Source organism: Triturus cristatus, chromosome 4_2 (genome assembly GCF_964204655.1).
Source record: "Triturus cristatus chromosome 4_2, aTriCri1.1, whole genome shotgun sequence".
Classification (NCBI taxonomy): Eukaryota; Metazoa; Chordata; class Amphibia; order Caudata; family Salamandridae; genus Triturus; species Triturus cristatus.
Genome location: NC_140586.1, coordinates 477,957,684 through 477,971,851, shown reverse-complemented (window position 1 = coordinate 477,971,851; position 14,168 = coordinate 477,957,684). Strand labels below are relative to the sequence as shown.

The window sequence follows — 14,168 nt, the reverse complement described above, 5'->3', positions numbered from 1 at the left end:
TTCTGTGATATTGCACCTTTTACATGTTTTCTTTCCTCTGTGTAGGGGTGTGGAGCGTGTGATGTCTGTTCGCATGTAATGATGTCTGTCATCTAGCTAAATTTTGTACAAGATGATGGTTGTTGGCCTTCGATACAACGTGTTATTCGTTCTCCGTGGTGGTGTTTGCTGCTTTGGTGGTGGGTAGTTCACTGTCTGGCATTTGAACAGTCACTAGAGTATATGCTGTACTGTGTTGCTATTTGCTGGCATAGTGATTTAACATGATGATGCTGTGGTGGATGTTTTGATGTATGAGTTTCGATGTGGTTACAGTGTTGGATTTGTTTTCTTTTGCTGTGTTTGATTTGGTACATGTTTGCTTTGTCACGTTTTGTGTCCGTTCATCATGTGTATTGTTCGTACTTGATGCCGTTTGATTTATTTGGGGAATATGTGGAGTTTGGTGGATGCGGGACATCCATTCTAGTATGCAATATGTTAAAGGAGTATTATATCGGAATAAGCTGACATTCTGGAACAATTTAGGAACAATTCAGTTATTGAGCCAGTCAACTCACCAGTGGCTATAAGACAAGCTAAAAAGAGAGATGTATGTTTCTGTGCCAACATGTGTTGTTCAAATTGTCATCATCGGTGTTTAGTTTAAAATGTTTTCAAAATATCATAAAACCACATATTGATAAAAAGTAATAATTCAACTTTATCATAATAAATTCATCAACTTGATATAAGATCAAACTAATAACAATAATAAAAGAAAAAAGCAGGCCAACCCCCAATAGTTGTCCAAAAATGATTCAAGTAGGCCGTGATGGAATACCTGAAACACTAGAGTCGTTTGCATAACTGGGGTCCCTATAATCTTTTTCCATGATTGACCTGAACGGAGGTATTTGTGGATGTCTTACTGGTCGGTATTTGCTGGTTTGGAATTTCAAGAACTATAAAATCAGTTGCTCCCAAGCAATGGGCTATTCACGATGCTCTTCAAAGGCTACGGATACATTATATTCTTTTTTAAGACCATGTGGGGCTAATTCATGTTTGGTTCATGCTGCATTAGCTGCACTTTGCATTTAATGTTTAGGTCCTGATTCTGATCGGCCAGGAACTGTAACTGAATGACCTCCTGTCGTCGGTTACAGACCTGCAACAAGGATGCGACTGAACCCTGTTCGGTGGCCTGCCTATACCTTTCAATGAGAGCATACATTCCGAACAGAATGCATGCTCTCATTGAAAGAGCATGGGTGCAGTTCATCCCTGCTCCCTGGGCAGGCACCTCAGGTGCCTGCCACCGGATGCAGGGATCAACAGGTGCCCCCTAGGCCCCAACCAGCGGACTTGCACCCATGGGGGCCCTGCTAGGGGCCGTCAAAGACAGTTTCTCACTGCTTTTTTGTGCCAGAAAGATCGGCATAAAAAGGCAGTGGGAAACAGCAATCGAACTCCCTCTGCAGGAAAGAGGCTGCTGGGGAGCACTGAAGGGTTTCTGGATGGCAGACGGGCTCTCTGAGCCCATCGTACGCCATCTGGAAAACCGAGTCGGGCTCCTTTCTGACCGAGGTCATCAGAATGGCTCGTTCGGAAAGGAATCCGGACGGCACATTCCAATGCGGGCAGGAGGGCTCCGCCCGTCGGTCAGAGCCCTTCCTGCCCGCATCGGAATCTGCCCCTTAGTGTGTTGTGAGGGATGATACCAAGCCCAGCTACTAGCTCAGGAGATGTATTTAAGCCATTTAGTGAATGGCATACAGAAGTTTATAACATTTGCATCAAAGACGTTAAGTGAGCCTTACTGTCACTATTTCACCATCGAAAGAGAGGTTTTGTCATGCACTTGTGGTTCTGATCATATCAAGTCCTTTTTGAAGGGAATACTTTTTGTCTTCTGCACTTATCATAGGCCGCTTACTTACTTATTTGCTGATGACTGGATGGGAAAGCAAGTGCGTGCTACCAAGTTACAAGAGTTTTACTTTTGCTTAAATGTTATAGCCGAAGATAAAAGCACCGAGAGTTATTTTCTTTCATAGCATGCTAGTTGGATAAGGAAAGTGTGGTTTCAGAAAGTGAATCAGTAGAGGACAGTGTTGATGACACTGACAAATGCAAAGAAGTAGTATCATAGTAAGAATGTAGTGGTTGGTGTTGTGATGTGATGTGAAAAATGCTAATATTCTGCTAGAGCTAGTGTAAAGCAAAGTACCAGTTTAGCTCCATAAGGAGAGTCACTGGGAGGGTGAGGTCAATTACTTTCAGAGAAGGTTTTTAAGTCTGAAGGGTGATTTATTACTACGTCTGTACCACTTTTTAATGCTAGAAATCGGCAGGCTGATAGTCTTTATATGAGGGTGATTTAGGTATGGCTGCTGCCAAAAGAAATTTGTGTAAATGGTATCGGTGGCTTGTTGTGGATTAATCTGTTGATGTGTTTGTAGAGAGGTGGAGAGAATATAAACCTCAGATAAAATTAGGAGGATGTGTAAGGCATCTGGAAGCAAAGCTGATTTCCCTAGTGGTCCTTCCGATAAACACGTCATTGATTTTGTGTGGCCAATAGAAAAATTACCTGATATTGTGCAATATATAATTGTTATGTATAGTTATTTTTCAAGATGGGTGCAATAAACATTTTTGGCACATCTACTACCTGCAACATAATTTTTTTTATGGAATAATTTTGTGCAAGCATGTTTACTATTCGAGATTGACACGTATGTTGTAGTGCAGATAATCTCTTTAACAATGAATTAATTGTTTGAGGCTACTAGTATTATTCATCCCGAAGTTGCTCTGTGTAATCCCCGATTTCACATATTACTCCATATTCTATAAGTGAGAATAGTTAAGGACCAGAATGCCTGTTTTTATGGTGCCCTTCATGATTTTAATATTTGTGTCATTCGGACATGATGTTGGTCATTTGGAAACTGGCAGGAGTGATTTTAATAAAGGTTGGAAGAAGAACAGCGTAAAGGAAATACTCGTGTGTGGTCGGCAGGAAAATGGATTGTGTTATGAAAGGGTGTTTAAAGTTTTCTGAATTTCGATAAATGGTGACAATACAGTCAGTTTCAATGATGGTTCTTGATAGACCATAAGGTGTGTTGTTGGTTATAGGAGCGGGAAGTCCCTTCCACGGGCTTGGAGAGCCGTGGTGCATTGTCCTACCCTGCCCTGTGTCCCTGTTCAGTTTGACTCTCTTTTGTTCCATCCTGTGAACTTGACCATCATGCAAGCTCATACTCGCTTTAGTGATGTGAGCCCCAGAGATGGGCTCCAAGTTTGAGGGTTTCCTTTAGAGCGTGACAGGCTTTTTTATCTGTGCTCCTGTAGGGGAATTGCATACTTGTTTCACCCATGTAAAAGGTTTGTCCAGGCATCCAGACAAAGACCTTTATCTGCATCATGTCAGGGACATGTTTCCAGGGTGCATGTGCTACATGTGTGTGTGCATTTGTATGTGAGTATGACGCTTATATAAATGTAACTGGCTGAGTGCACAGTGCGATCCATTGGGGCTCTGTGTGTGTGCTCTTCAAGTGGTGTCTAGCTTTGTGTAATCATGATCACAGGGGTACGCAGTTCCTAGTAAGTGCAGATTTGTTTGCTAGGTCAATAAGGTTCCACAGAGTCAGCAGGGAGCATTACTCTTTAGGAACAAATACACTCACACACCTATATAGGTGTCATACTTCATCATTGGGTTTTTTGCTCCACGTTGGGTAGGCGGTGCAATGCCCGACGTGCACCCTCAATGGGGGCTCTTTACCGGAGATCTTTTTATAGGCCGTATGGTGAAGTGTGGGTGTGTGGGTAAAATAGTAGATTGGTGTATTTTAAGTACAAATATGAAAGAGTGGGATAGAAATAGGACATTTTAATGATTGAGTCTTACTGCCTATTTTAAAATATGTGCTGCTACCTACTAGAAGTGATAATCTAAGGTAGCTGAAGGTCCTTCATATTTTGTGGGCCCCTGTTTCAACAACTTTGATTTTTATTACTCATTTTCTTCTAATTGAAGACGGTTCACTGACAGAATATCGACCACAAAAATATAGATGTAAAACTTTATCGTGGTAAAAATATCGACTCCCTATACTTAAACAGGTAAGTACAAAAATATCGAAAATAAATATTGTTTACATTAATATAGTTGTATTAAATATCGATTTTAAAATATATATATTTTAAACTATTATAATATTCAAAAATTAAATACTAACTTTAATTTATAAAAGAAAAATATAATTAAATGTATATTTTAACAAATACAACAAATAAACTAAAAAAATGTAAACACACACATATATAATTATACATATATCAATAATATAAACTACAATTTTAATTAATAATATAATTTAAAAAATCTTAAATAGCATAATATTATCAAAAATATATGTAAACATATTTAAATATACCAAAAACATAAAATATTAAAAAAGGAAATCAATGTAATTTAAAATTGTAATTAAACACACTTATTTTACAATTTAATTAAAAATAAGTAAATAACTAACAAAAAATATTGCACATTATAACATTATTATTATAATAAATCAAACACATAATTATATAAATTACAACATAAAATAAATTATTACTAATTAAAGTAATACAAATACATTTCCCACCACATTAAAAAGATTTTTTTTCCACCAAATAAATATATAAATATTTACTCCTACCCAAAACACAGCAGTAACAAAATAGTTTACACCACACAAAAATAAGATTTACTAGTCTATCTACAATAAATATAAAATTACATAAAATATAACATTGCAAAATACTACAATTTGCTATTCCCACTACACATAACACAACAATAAAATTTATAATTAACAAAAAAAAGCAACTCCCACTCCACTCAGTACAAGAGTAGGGAAAGTGTTGGATAGTGCAGGGGTAAAAATAACTATTCCCACTCGAGTGAGTGCAACAGTAGGGAAAGTGTTCGATTGCGGAGGGGTAAAATTTACTATTCTCACTCCAGTCAGCTCAAAATTAAAAACAAACAAAATATCATCAAAAAAATGAATATATATATATATGTAAATAACAAAATACAAATAAGTTTAAAGCTCACAACAATAAAATAAAAACATATTATAATGTTAAATACATTTCACAAATACCTAAAAAAATAAATAAATAATAATAATAATTTTCATACAATTAATTTTGTTTTTAGAAAATATTTATTAACAAAAACATTTATTATTTCATAAATTTAGTTTATTTACTTCCTATCCTAAAACACCACAGAACTCATAACCCATATCGAAAATGTATTTGCATAATTAACATAATCAATTTTCAATTAAACAAATATTATTAATTAAAAAAAACAAATTAAATTATATAAAAATTAATTAACTACCCAGCCTTTACACCTATAACCCCCACAACCCACACCTAAAACTAAACTGTAAAAAAACTTAATTACACAGTTAAAAAACAAATCAATTAAATAACTAATAGTATTACTAATTATAAAGTAAGTAAAATTAATGTATTCCCCACCCTTCAACCCTTTAAACCCAAAGTACCCACACAAAAAAAAATATTAAACAATTACTCTAATTAATCATCAATTAATTAATTCATATTAATTTCCAATTAATTCATAATTAATTAAAAATAAATTACTTTCCACCTTTAACCCCATAAACCTCACAACCTGCACCTAAAATGATTTGCGAGATTACCATAATTAATTGCCAATTAATTAATTGATCATAATTAACAACTAATTATTAATTAATAAAAAAAAAAATACTTCCTACCCTTTACCCCTATAAACCCCGCAACCAGCACTGAATATGTACCCAAAGAAATTAAAAACACAATTAACATTATGCAATCTCAATTAGATAAATATCAATAAATAAAAAATATTAATTAATTTAATATAATTAAATTACTTCCCACCCTATTCCCCTATCAACCTACAACCCACTACGAAACTAAAAAACACAATATTTGATTAAAATAAAATTAATAACAACTAAATATACCAAAAACATAAACAATACTTATACAAAAAAATACATCACATGCATTATAAATATATACTAAACTACATTACACTAATTTAAAAAATCGATATTTCTTACCTTAAAGTTGATATTCCGCACCACGATATTCTTGCTGTCGATATTTCTGTGTCACGATATTTGTAACTCGATATTAGTGTAAGTTGACATTTCCAACTAGGGGGCCGATTCCGATCCTGGAAAAAACAGGTACGAATCGTCGGACGGAGCGTTTTCTCCGTCCGACTCGTACCCGGGAAAAATACCTTACAAACATGCAAGTACGATTCGTACGGAAACACCATTTCCGTACGAATCGTAAAAAACACCGACCGGCTAAGATATACCCACAATTCCGATCCGGGACACCGCGTACGCAACATTCGGACGGAGTCAGGCAGCGTTTTACGGACCAGCAAGTACGATTCGTACCCACAGCACTTCGCATGGCAATATTTTTACGGGACCCAAAAAGTGCCGGAAAAGCTAAGTACGCCACGATGCACGGCAAAGAGGGGGCCCGGTATGCACTGTACCCCCATCCCTACACGTCTGCACCGTACCCCCAGCACCCCCATGTCCGCACCGTACCCCCAGCCCCCCCATGTCCATGCCGTACCCCCACCCCCGTATGTACGGAGCGTACCCCCACCCCCGCATGTACGGAGCGTACCTCCACCCCCGTATGTACGGAGCGTACCCCCACCCCCATATGTACGGTGTGTACCCCCAGCGTGGGGGTGGGGGTACGCTCCATATATACGGGGGTGGGGGTACGCACCATACCTACGGGGTGGGGTGGTGGTACGGCGCGTACATGGGGGGGCTGGGGATACGGCGCATACTCGGGGGGTGGGCTGGGGGGGGTGTTCGGCGCGTACGTGGGCACATGTTTGGACGTCTCCATGGTTGCTATGGGAGTTCTCTCCGTACGGTGTTTTTTCCATACGTTGTGCATTCGGACGGACGGGACAGATCGTGCTTGCGCGCTCGGACTTCAGTTTCCCGATTCGTACGTAAAACTGTCCGGGGACGTGTCGGACACTTTTTCCGACCCGAGGACGTGTCGGGGAATTTTCCCAATGCGATTCGTATGGATTTTTTAACGTACGAATCGTACTTGTATGTATGTGCAGTCTTATATAGCGCTCAAATTACCCTTGGGCATCTCGGCGCTTGCATTGGGAACCCATCCTGGTTTTTCCCTGTGAGATAACCCGTACTGGGCATCCCCAAGGTGAAAGCCAGGCATCCCGCCGCGGGGGGCCGTTGTGAAGATTAAGCAAGCTTGTTGCCCAGAGCTGCATAGTGTGAACTCGTGCTTAGAGTAGGCACCGAAGCGAGAATTATCGAGTCCGTGGACAATTGGGCTCCAGACCCTGCCGCGTCGGGAATCGAACCCTGGTCCCGGGTCTGACCTCTGCTTCAGGGTATGCCTCCTCTAACCAGTGAGCTACACTTCTCCACAAATACTTGCCAGTTTGAACGGGACTTGTACGATTCGTACGTAAAAAAATCCGGATACGATTTGTACGGGGAATATTTTTAACGGATCGGAATCGGCACCTCAATATTTTGACTGAAAACCAAAATCCATAAATTGACACTGAAAAACAGAGAGATAGAGTTAGAGGTAGGCAGAGAGGAGAGAGGTCGAAATATAGGAATAGATAGAGGTGAGAGAGAAAGATCCTTTTGTGAAGGGATTCCTTGAATGGTGGGGGCCCTGGGCAATAGCCCACTTTGTCCGTGCCGTAAAACATCTCTGGATGGTTGCTGTCTCTTTTCACGGCTAGGACTAATCTTGACATGGAGCCTGAGAGAAGTGCTAGTGCTACCAAGCTCTGGAAAGAGAAACCTGTCTGCCAATGGAGAAGTCACTGGTTTCATCTTTCAGGAGAAGAGCCCTTCTGACAGCATCTGTCGCCGCACATCACCCCTGGAGACCAATGGAAGAGTTGTTACCATTATGAGGGTGAGCCACCTTTTCCCCTGCGCTATTCAGTGGGGAGTCTGGGTGCACACTCTAGTGCTCACTCCAGAGAATTATTCCATTTCACCTCCTGTGTTGGGGCTCAAGAGTTAGAGGAAGTTGCAAGGATTATTGATATTTCTGGTATTCTGAGGTTACAGGGTTGTGCTTTGCAAACCCATTTTATTGAAAAAGGCTGGCAAAAGACCCCCACATTAAATCTTTTTAAAACATCTTTGTATAGCGCTTAGTGTGTACATGCTATAATAGTGTTTAGGGCCACATCTCTGGCCAGGAAGAAGCTAGATAATTCTGTTTTTCTTTGCCAATTATTATTTTATGCACACCTTATTCTTCTCATGTGTATTAATGCATTTTATTTTCATGCATTAAAGCACTGACTGGGCAACCAGTGTTTTAAGGGCATTTTAGTGTCCTACTTAATTTAGATTTTCTATACCATATCATCTCCTTGAGTAAGTTCTGAACTACTGTTTCTGTTTCCATTGAGAGACTCAAGTCCTTAAAAGGAATACGTGGTTATTAAATTTGATGTCCAATGGTACAGCTACCCCAGAACATCATCAATAAACTGTGCCAAGTGTCATTTGTAGAGCCCACTATCCTCTGACTGGCCTGGAACCCCAGAAATTAGATCTGACACTTGTGTTGGCAGAGCAGAAACTGTAGGACAGAACATGGTCTATTGGGAGTTTGGTCGCAAACAGAGTGAAAACAATTGTGGTGTGGAAGAGGCAGTGGTTGATGACGTAGCGAGTGAGAATGAGGTGAACAACAATTGAGTGGAATCTATGACTGGTCACGTGAGCTCTGCTTTAGGTGATGAACTTATGAATTCTTCTGGGGTATGATGATGTAGCAAGCTAGATGATGATTTCACTTATTCGCTTATTTTTGATTGCATTGGATTATTTATTTAATGCTTCCTTATTGTTTATTTAAAGTGGTAAATGTAAAGAGGCAGATTTACAATAACTGGCGCATCCCTACATATCAGCAGGGATGCGCCAGTTATTTTGCGTCACGGCAGACACCTCTTGCGCCACCATGGATGCGCCGCATTTACAATGCGGCGCACCATGGGGCAAGAAGAGACAGATGCGTGATGCATCTGCTGCCTTAAAGGTGACGCATTGCTGGAGTCGCGTCGCAAGCCCGACGCAGCTCCAGCAAGGCTCGGGGTGCCCCTATGCCTAACATGCTGCGTCAATCCTTGCGCCTGCTTCAAGCAGGCGCAGGGTTTTGACGCAGCATGGGCATAAAAGTGACTGAGTGAAGTAGATTTCACTCAGCCACTTTTAGGAGGCGTTCCTGTGCCGGAACGCCCCCCCCTGCGCCGGAACGCCCACATGTTGCGCAGGGCTTTACAAAGTGACGCATCTCCCTAGATGCGTCACATTGTAAATATCCTTCAGCATGGTGCTGGCTTTGCGCAGCCGCTGCGTCACAAAAGTGACGCAACGGCGGCGCAAATGTTGCGTACGGGGCTTGTAAATCTGCCCCAAAGTGTTTTGCATATCCATGAAAATTTCAGTGCATTTTGATGTATCATGAAGATTGCCTCACATTTCTCCCTGATCCAGTCTTCTGGAGTGTTAGGGTCAGCCCAGTTAGCTGCCGCTTTGGATCCAGGGAACTGGCTGTGTGGTGGGTGGGCTCCTGTTAATTATTAACAAATTGCTGGCTTACATTCTGGAAACTTCCTTCACATTTTAACATTTCTAAATCGAAACCGTCCCAAACGTTCTGCTTAAAATAGAGACTCTGATGGTGGGTTACAGATAAATATTATTTTAGCTCAGTATTTGGGAGGCTTGTTAATGAAGTTCACAACCCGGTGTCTCACATATCATCCCAGGTTTTTTTATGCTGGAGACGAAATAATCACTACCTGGTTGAATTTCACATTGAACAACTGATTGACAAATGAGGCGTTTTGATCTGTGTTTAATTTGTGCTGGTGATGGTCACCAGTACTTATCAGACATTGACTCAGGGCAAGAGAGAGAGAGAGGACAGAAAAGAGAGAAATAAGGAGGAAGATAAAGATAAGGAAACAGTGACAAAGCAAGAAAACATGTTAGAGTAAGGATAAAGAGGCAGGAAGTGTAAGATGCTCAAAATAAGGTGCGAGGTGAATTAAATGGATGTATGACGGTACATCGCATTCCATTGTAACGTATGCCTTCACCACATATGCATTACAAGGGAAATCCCATTACAATGTAAACCTTTACCACACACGTTATTTCAACAAAGATGCCATTACTACGCATGCTTTTACAATGAATTTTGTTGTAAAAGCATGTATGTTAAAGGCATATGCGTGGCAAAGGTTTCCCTGACCCCTACCATAAACCCTAATCCCGGTCAAATGCGTACCCCACCGTCTGCCCCCAACCCTTCTATAAAATATTCATCCCCAGTTCTAAACCCTCAAAACCCACCCGTAAGACTCCCCCCGCCCCTTTATCCCGCCCAAAACCCTAATACCTTACCCGTGCGCGACCCTCCTGGCCCTTCCCCTACCTTAAACCCTAAAGCGCTACCCCTGGGCTGAGCACTGGCCTCCAGCCCTTCTCCTACCCTAAATCCTAAAACACTACCCCAACGCTCCTCCTGTCCACCAGGCCTTCTTTACCCCCCCCCATCCCTCAGCCCTTCTTTAACCCAAACCCCTAAAATAGTAGCCCCATGCCCAAGGCCCAATCCCCCTTACCTCTCTCCTCATGCAGGCCCCTCGTCTGAGGGGCAGTGCACGTCACTGTGAGGAAGCGGAAGAGTCTCTCCGTTTCCTCTAACTACGTGGATTGCCTACCAACGCAGCTGTTTCCACGCATATGCCGTAACTACCACATATATGCCTTTACCATAAATACCTGCGTTGTAATAGCTATTTACCGAAATAAAGATTAGGCAACCTGGTGTTCGGCAATGTCGGCATTCGCCAGCACCTGCCCCTGCTTTTTTTTTCTTTCTACAAATTAATTATCGGTTATGACAGGAGAGCCCTCTGTGCGTTGCTGTATACACGTGTGTGAAAAAGAATAATTGTCTTATTTATGATTTCTGCCTGAATGGTTAATATTTCTGAACAATTACTACCTTACGCACATGGTAATTAAATAGCTCTTCCTTGAGCATTTCTTTGGGAAACACTGAATAATGCATTTTTAATATTTACCCGACACAGAAGTGAACCCCGAGATTTGATTGAAATACTACACGCAGCTTGTTGACATACTCCGATACGGTATCCATTAAAAGAGCAATGCCAATAGTTTGTAGAAATATAATGCTCTGCTTAATTAGTATTTTAACTTTTAACTGCAGTGTTGAATTAGATACCTCGGTATTTGTGTCTCATACCTGTTACAAGAATATCAGAGTAAGAATATTGACCTTTGTCACCATGTCCATAGCATATCAAATTTTTTTAAAAAAACACTTTTTTTCTTTATTTCTATTTCAGATACTATTTTGCACATTGAATACACATAAAATTGACATGGACAAACTATTGGGCGGACAAATTGGGCTTGAAGATTTTATTTTTGCCCACGTGAAAGGAATTAAGAAGGAAGTGGATGTTCTGAAATCCGAGGACGCTCTTGGGCTTACCATCACTGACAACGGAGTGGGCTACGCCTTTATAAAGGTATGATTCAACATATACGGCTGTGTATTATTTTTACCGGGTATCCATGTCGGAGGGTGTGTCTGCAGAACCAAACCTGCACGTTCACCAATACAACAAGCTCATTAAGAGCAGTCTTGTCATGTGTGGAATTTTAAGTTTCAAATCGAAAAAATCTGAGCCAGACTAGACAATATCACTCGCCAGACTAGGCATTTTAACCCACTAATTAAAATGTTAAACGCAAATGTCTTTTGTTAAAGGTTAGTGGTTGAACAGGCAGAACTGTTTTAAGTTGTCATAGACGACAAGGGCTATTTTGAAGTAGTCATTCAGGATCTAATTTCACACAGGTGAACCCCAATACTATACTGGTAATTTCCAATGCTATTAGGCTTCTTGAATTGCCCATCTAGTGGGACTTAGCTGTGGAGGGAGTGGGTGCAATGCACAGTATGCATACTGAGTGCAGACTGCGTAGTAGGGCCTATTCCACCTAACTTGCTTAGATCGTGGATAGGAAGGGCTTGCCCACCTAAAGGGGTTTGCGTCTCTGGAGGAAGTGGGTCTTCTTACTGAGCGCTGACTGAGTGCAGTAGGGGGTTAACCACCTAATAGGGCTTTGATCTCTGGAGGAAGTGGGATCCATGCACAGTCTGCACTCTGAGTGCTGAATGTGCATAGTAGGGGCTTGCCCACCTAATTGGGCTTGGATCTGTGTAGGAAGTGGGCTCTATGCCTAGTCTGCAATCTGAGTGCTGGCTATGCGTAGTACCAGCTTGCCCACCTCATGGGTCCTAGGTCTTTAAAGTAAGTAGGCTTTATGTACAATTTGCACACTGACTGCTTTCAGTGCATTTTTGGGGCTTAGCCACCTAATGGGTCTTAGGTCTCTGGAGGGAGTCGGCTCTACACACAGTCTGCGCACTCAGCACCAACTGTGCACAGTAGAGACTTGCCCACCTAATAGCGTTTGTGTCTGGCGGCAGTGGGCTCTATGCATAGTCCGCTCACCTACACAGTCTGTGCGTAGTAGGGACTTGCCCACCTAATGGGACTTAGGTCTCTGTAGGGAGTGGGCTGTATGCACAGCTTTCACACTGAGCACAGGCTGTGCGTAGTGGGGCTAGGCCACATAATGGGGCTTCATACTGCATTGGTAGTGCTGTGCAAAGCTCTCCATAGCCAGATGCCTGTGCTTTATGTTTTTTTGGGTAGTCTGTCCCGAAAAGTGGGGCCGAGTCCCGTTTTCTGCAATTGAGGCTGCAACATTTCTTAACACTGTTGTGGCCAGCCAATCACAGCATGGATTTTATTGGAAGCAGTCTCGAATCTGTGGGTGTAAAATGGCTGGTGGGAAAAAAGGCTTCCTGTGCCAATCAAAACCCTTTATTCTTTGAATTTACTATCCCTCAGGACTCCAGCAGAACTCTTGCGGGACCAGCTGTCAATAAATATATACATTTTGACCCTTAATTTCACAAACCTTCCCGAACTACTTAACAAATTTACATCAAATCACAAAGAACGCTTTCTGAGAAAAATGTGGTGTAATTTCATTTTGCCGTTTGGCTGTATCTCTGTCTAAAATTACCAATGGAAATTGAATGGGGAATAGTGTCTTGGGACCTCCTTTTTCCTTATTCCCTCTTGACAGATTACCCCAAACTTTCCAGGAAGGAGCTGAGGTAGATGAACATTTTGTTGGGAAAATTTTGTGAAGATTTGTCAAATGGCTCCAAAGTTATTAGCGCAACAAAAAATGCTCTTCCTTTGGAAACTCTGACCTAATTATTAATGCACAGTGGCAATCTCCACATATACATTTTGACCCTTAATTTCTCAAACCTTCCTGAACTACTTAACAGATTTACATCAAATCACAAAAAGAGGGAACAGTGTGGAGCGGGAGCAAGATGGCGCCTGTGTAACACTCTGCTACACCGCCACACACACCGCTAGTCAATTTTGGCCATGGGCTATGCCGCCTGGATCGGGGACACTGTTCCGCAGACCTCTGCTTCTTCTTGGAGGAAGCCGCCGTCGTTTCCAGTAAGGGGCATTTGCCGGCACCGCTACGAGTACTTCGCAAACTGCCACAACCTCGTTCACAGGTCTGGATTTTTCTCGCTCTGGTCTTCAGCTGCTCTTTTGATCTGATCCGCGGCCCCCGTTGATATTCTGCGGGCTTTGAAGGAGGTTAACCTCTACCTAGGGCAGAATATGGCGTCCTGTGGCATGAGGGGGATGAAAACAAGGACTGCCCCAGGTAATACCGGACCCGCCAGCGTGGGGATGTTGACTTCGGATTTGGACACCGCACTGAGAGGTAAATGGGACACTGGGGGCCATAAAAAGCTACTGGGAGATCTGCTTGTGGGGGGCGCTTAAAGATGGTGTGGGCTCCCAACCCTCTATTGCAAAACTGTTTCCTGTCAGACGCTCCTCAGGCCCCAAAGAAAAAATAACGATAAGCCCCAATGGAGGT

The 14,168-nt window shown here is 41.7% G+C and overlaps 1 protein-coding gene across 1 annotated transcript in view; it reads left to right on the top strand.

Moving 5' to 3' along the window:
• The window catches only part of GIPC2 (GIPC PDZ domain containing family member 2), a 551,697-nt gene that overhangs the window by 143,447 nt on the left and 394,082 nt on the right, over window positions 1-14,168 (top strand). The window contains exon 2 of the mRNA XM_085601974.1: window positions 11,516-11,701. Within this exon, the coding sequence (XP_085458100.1) occupies window positions 11,516-11,701 (186 nt within the window). The remainder of the gene's footprint in view (window positions 1-11,515; window positions 11,702-14,168) is intronic.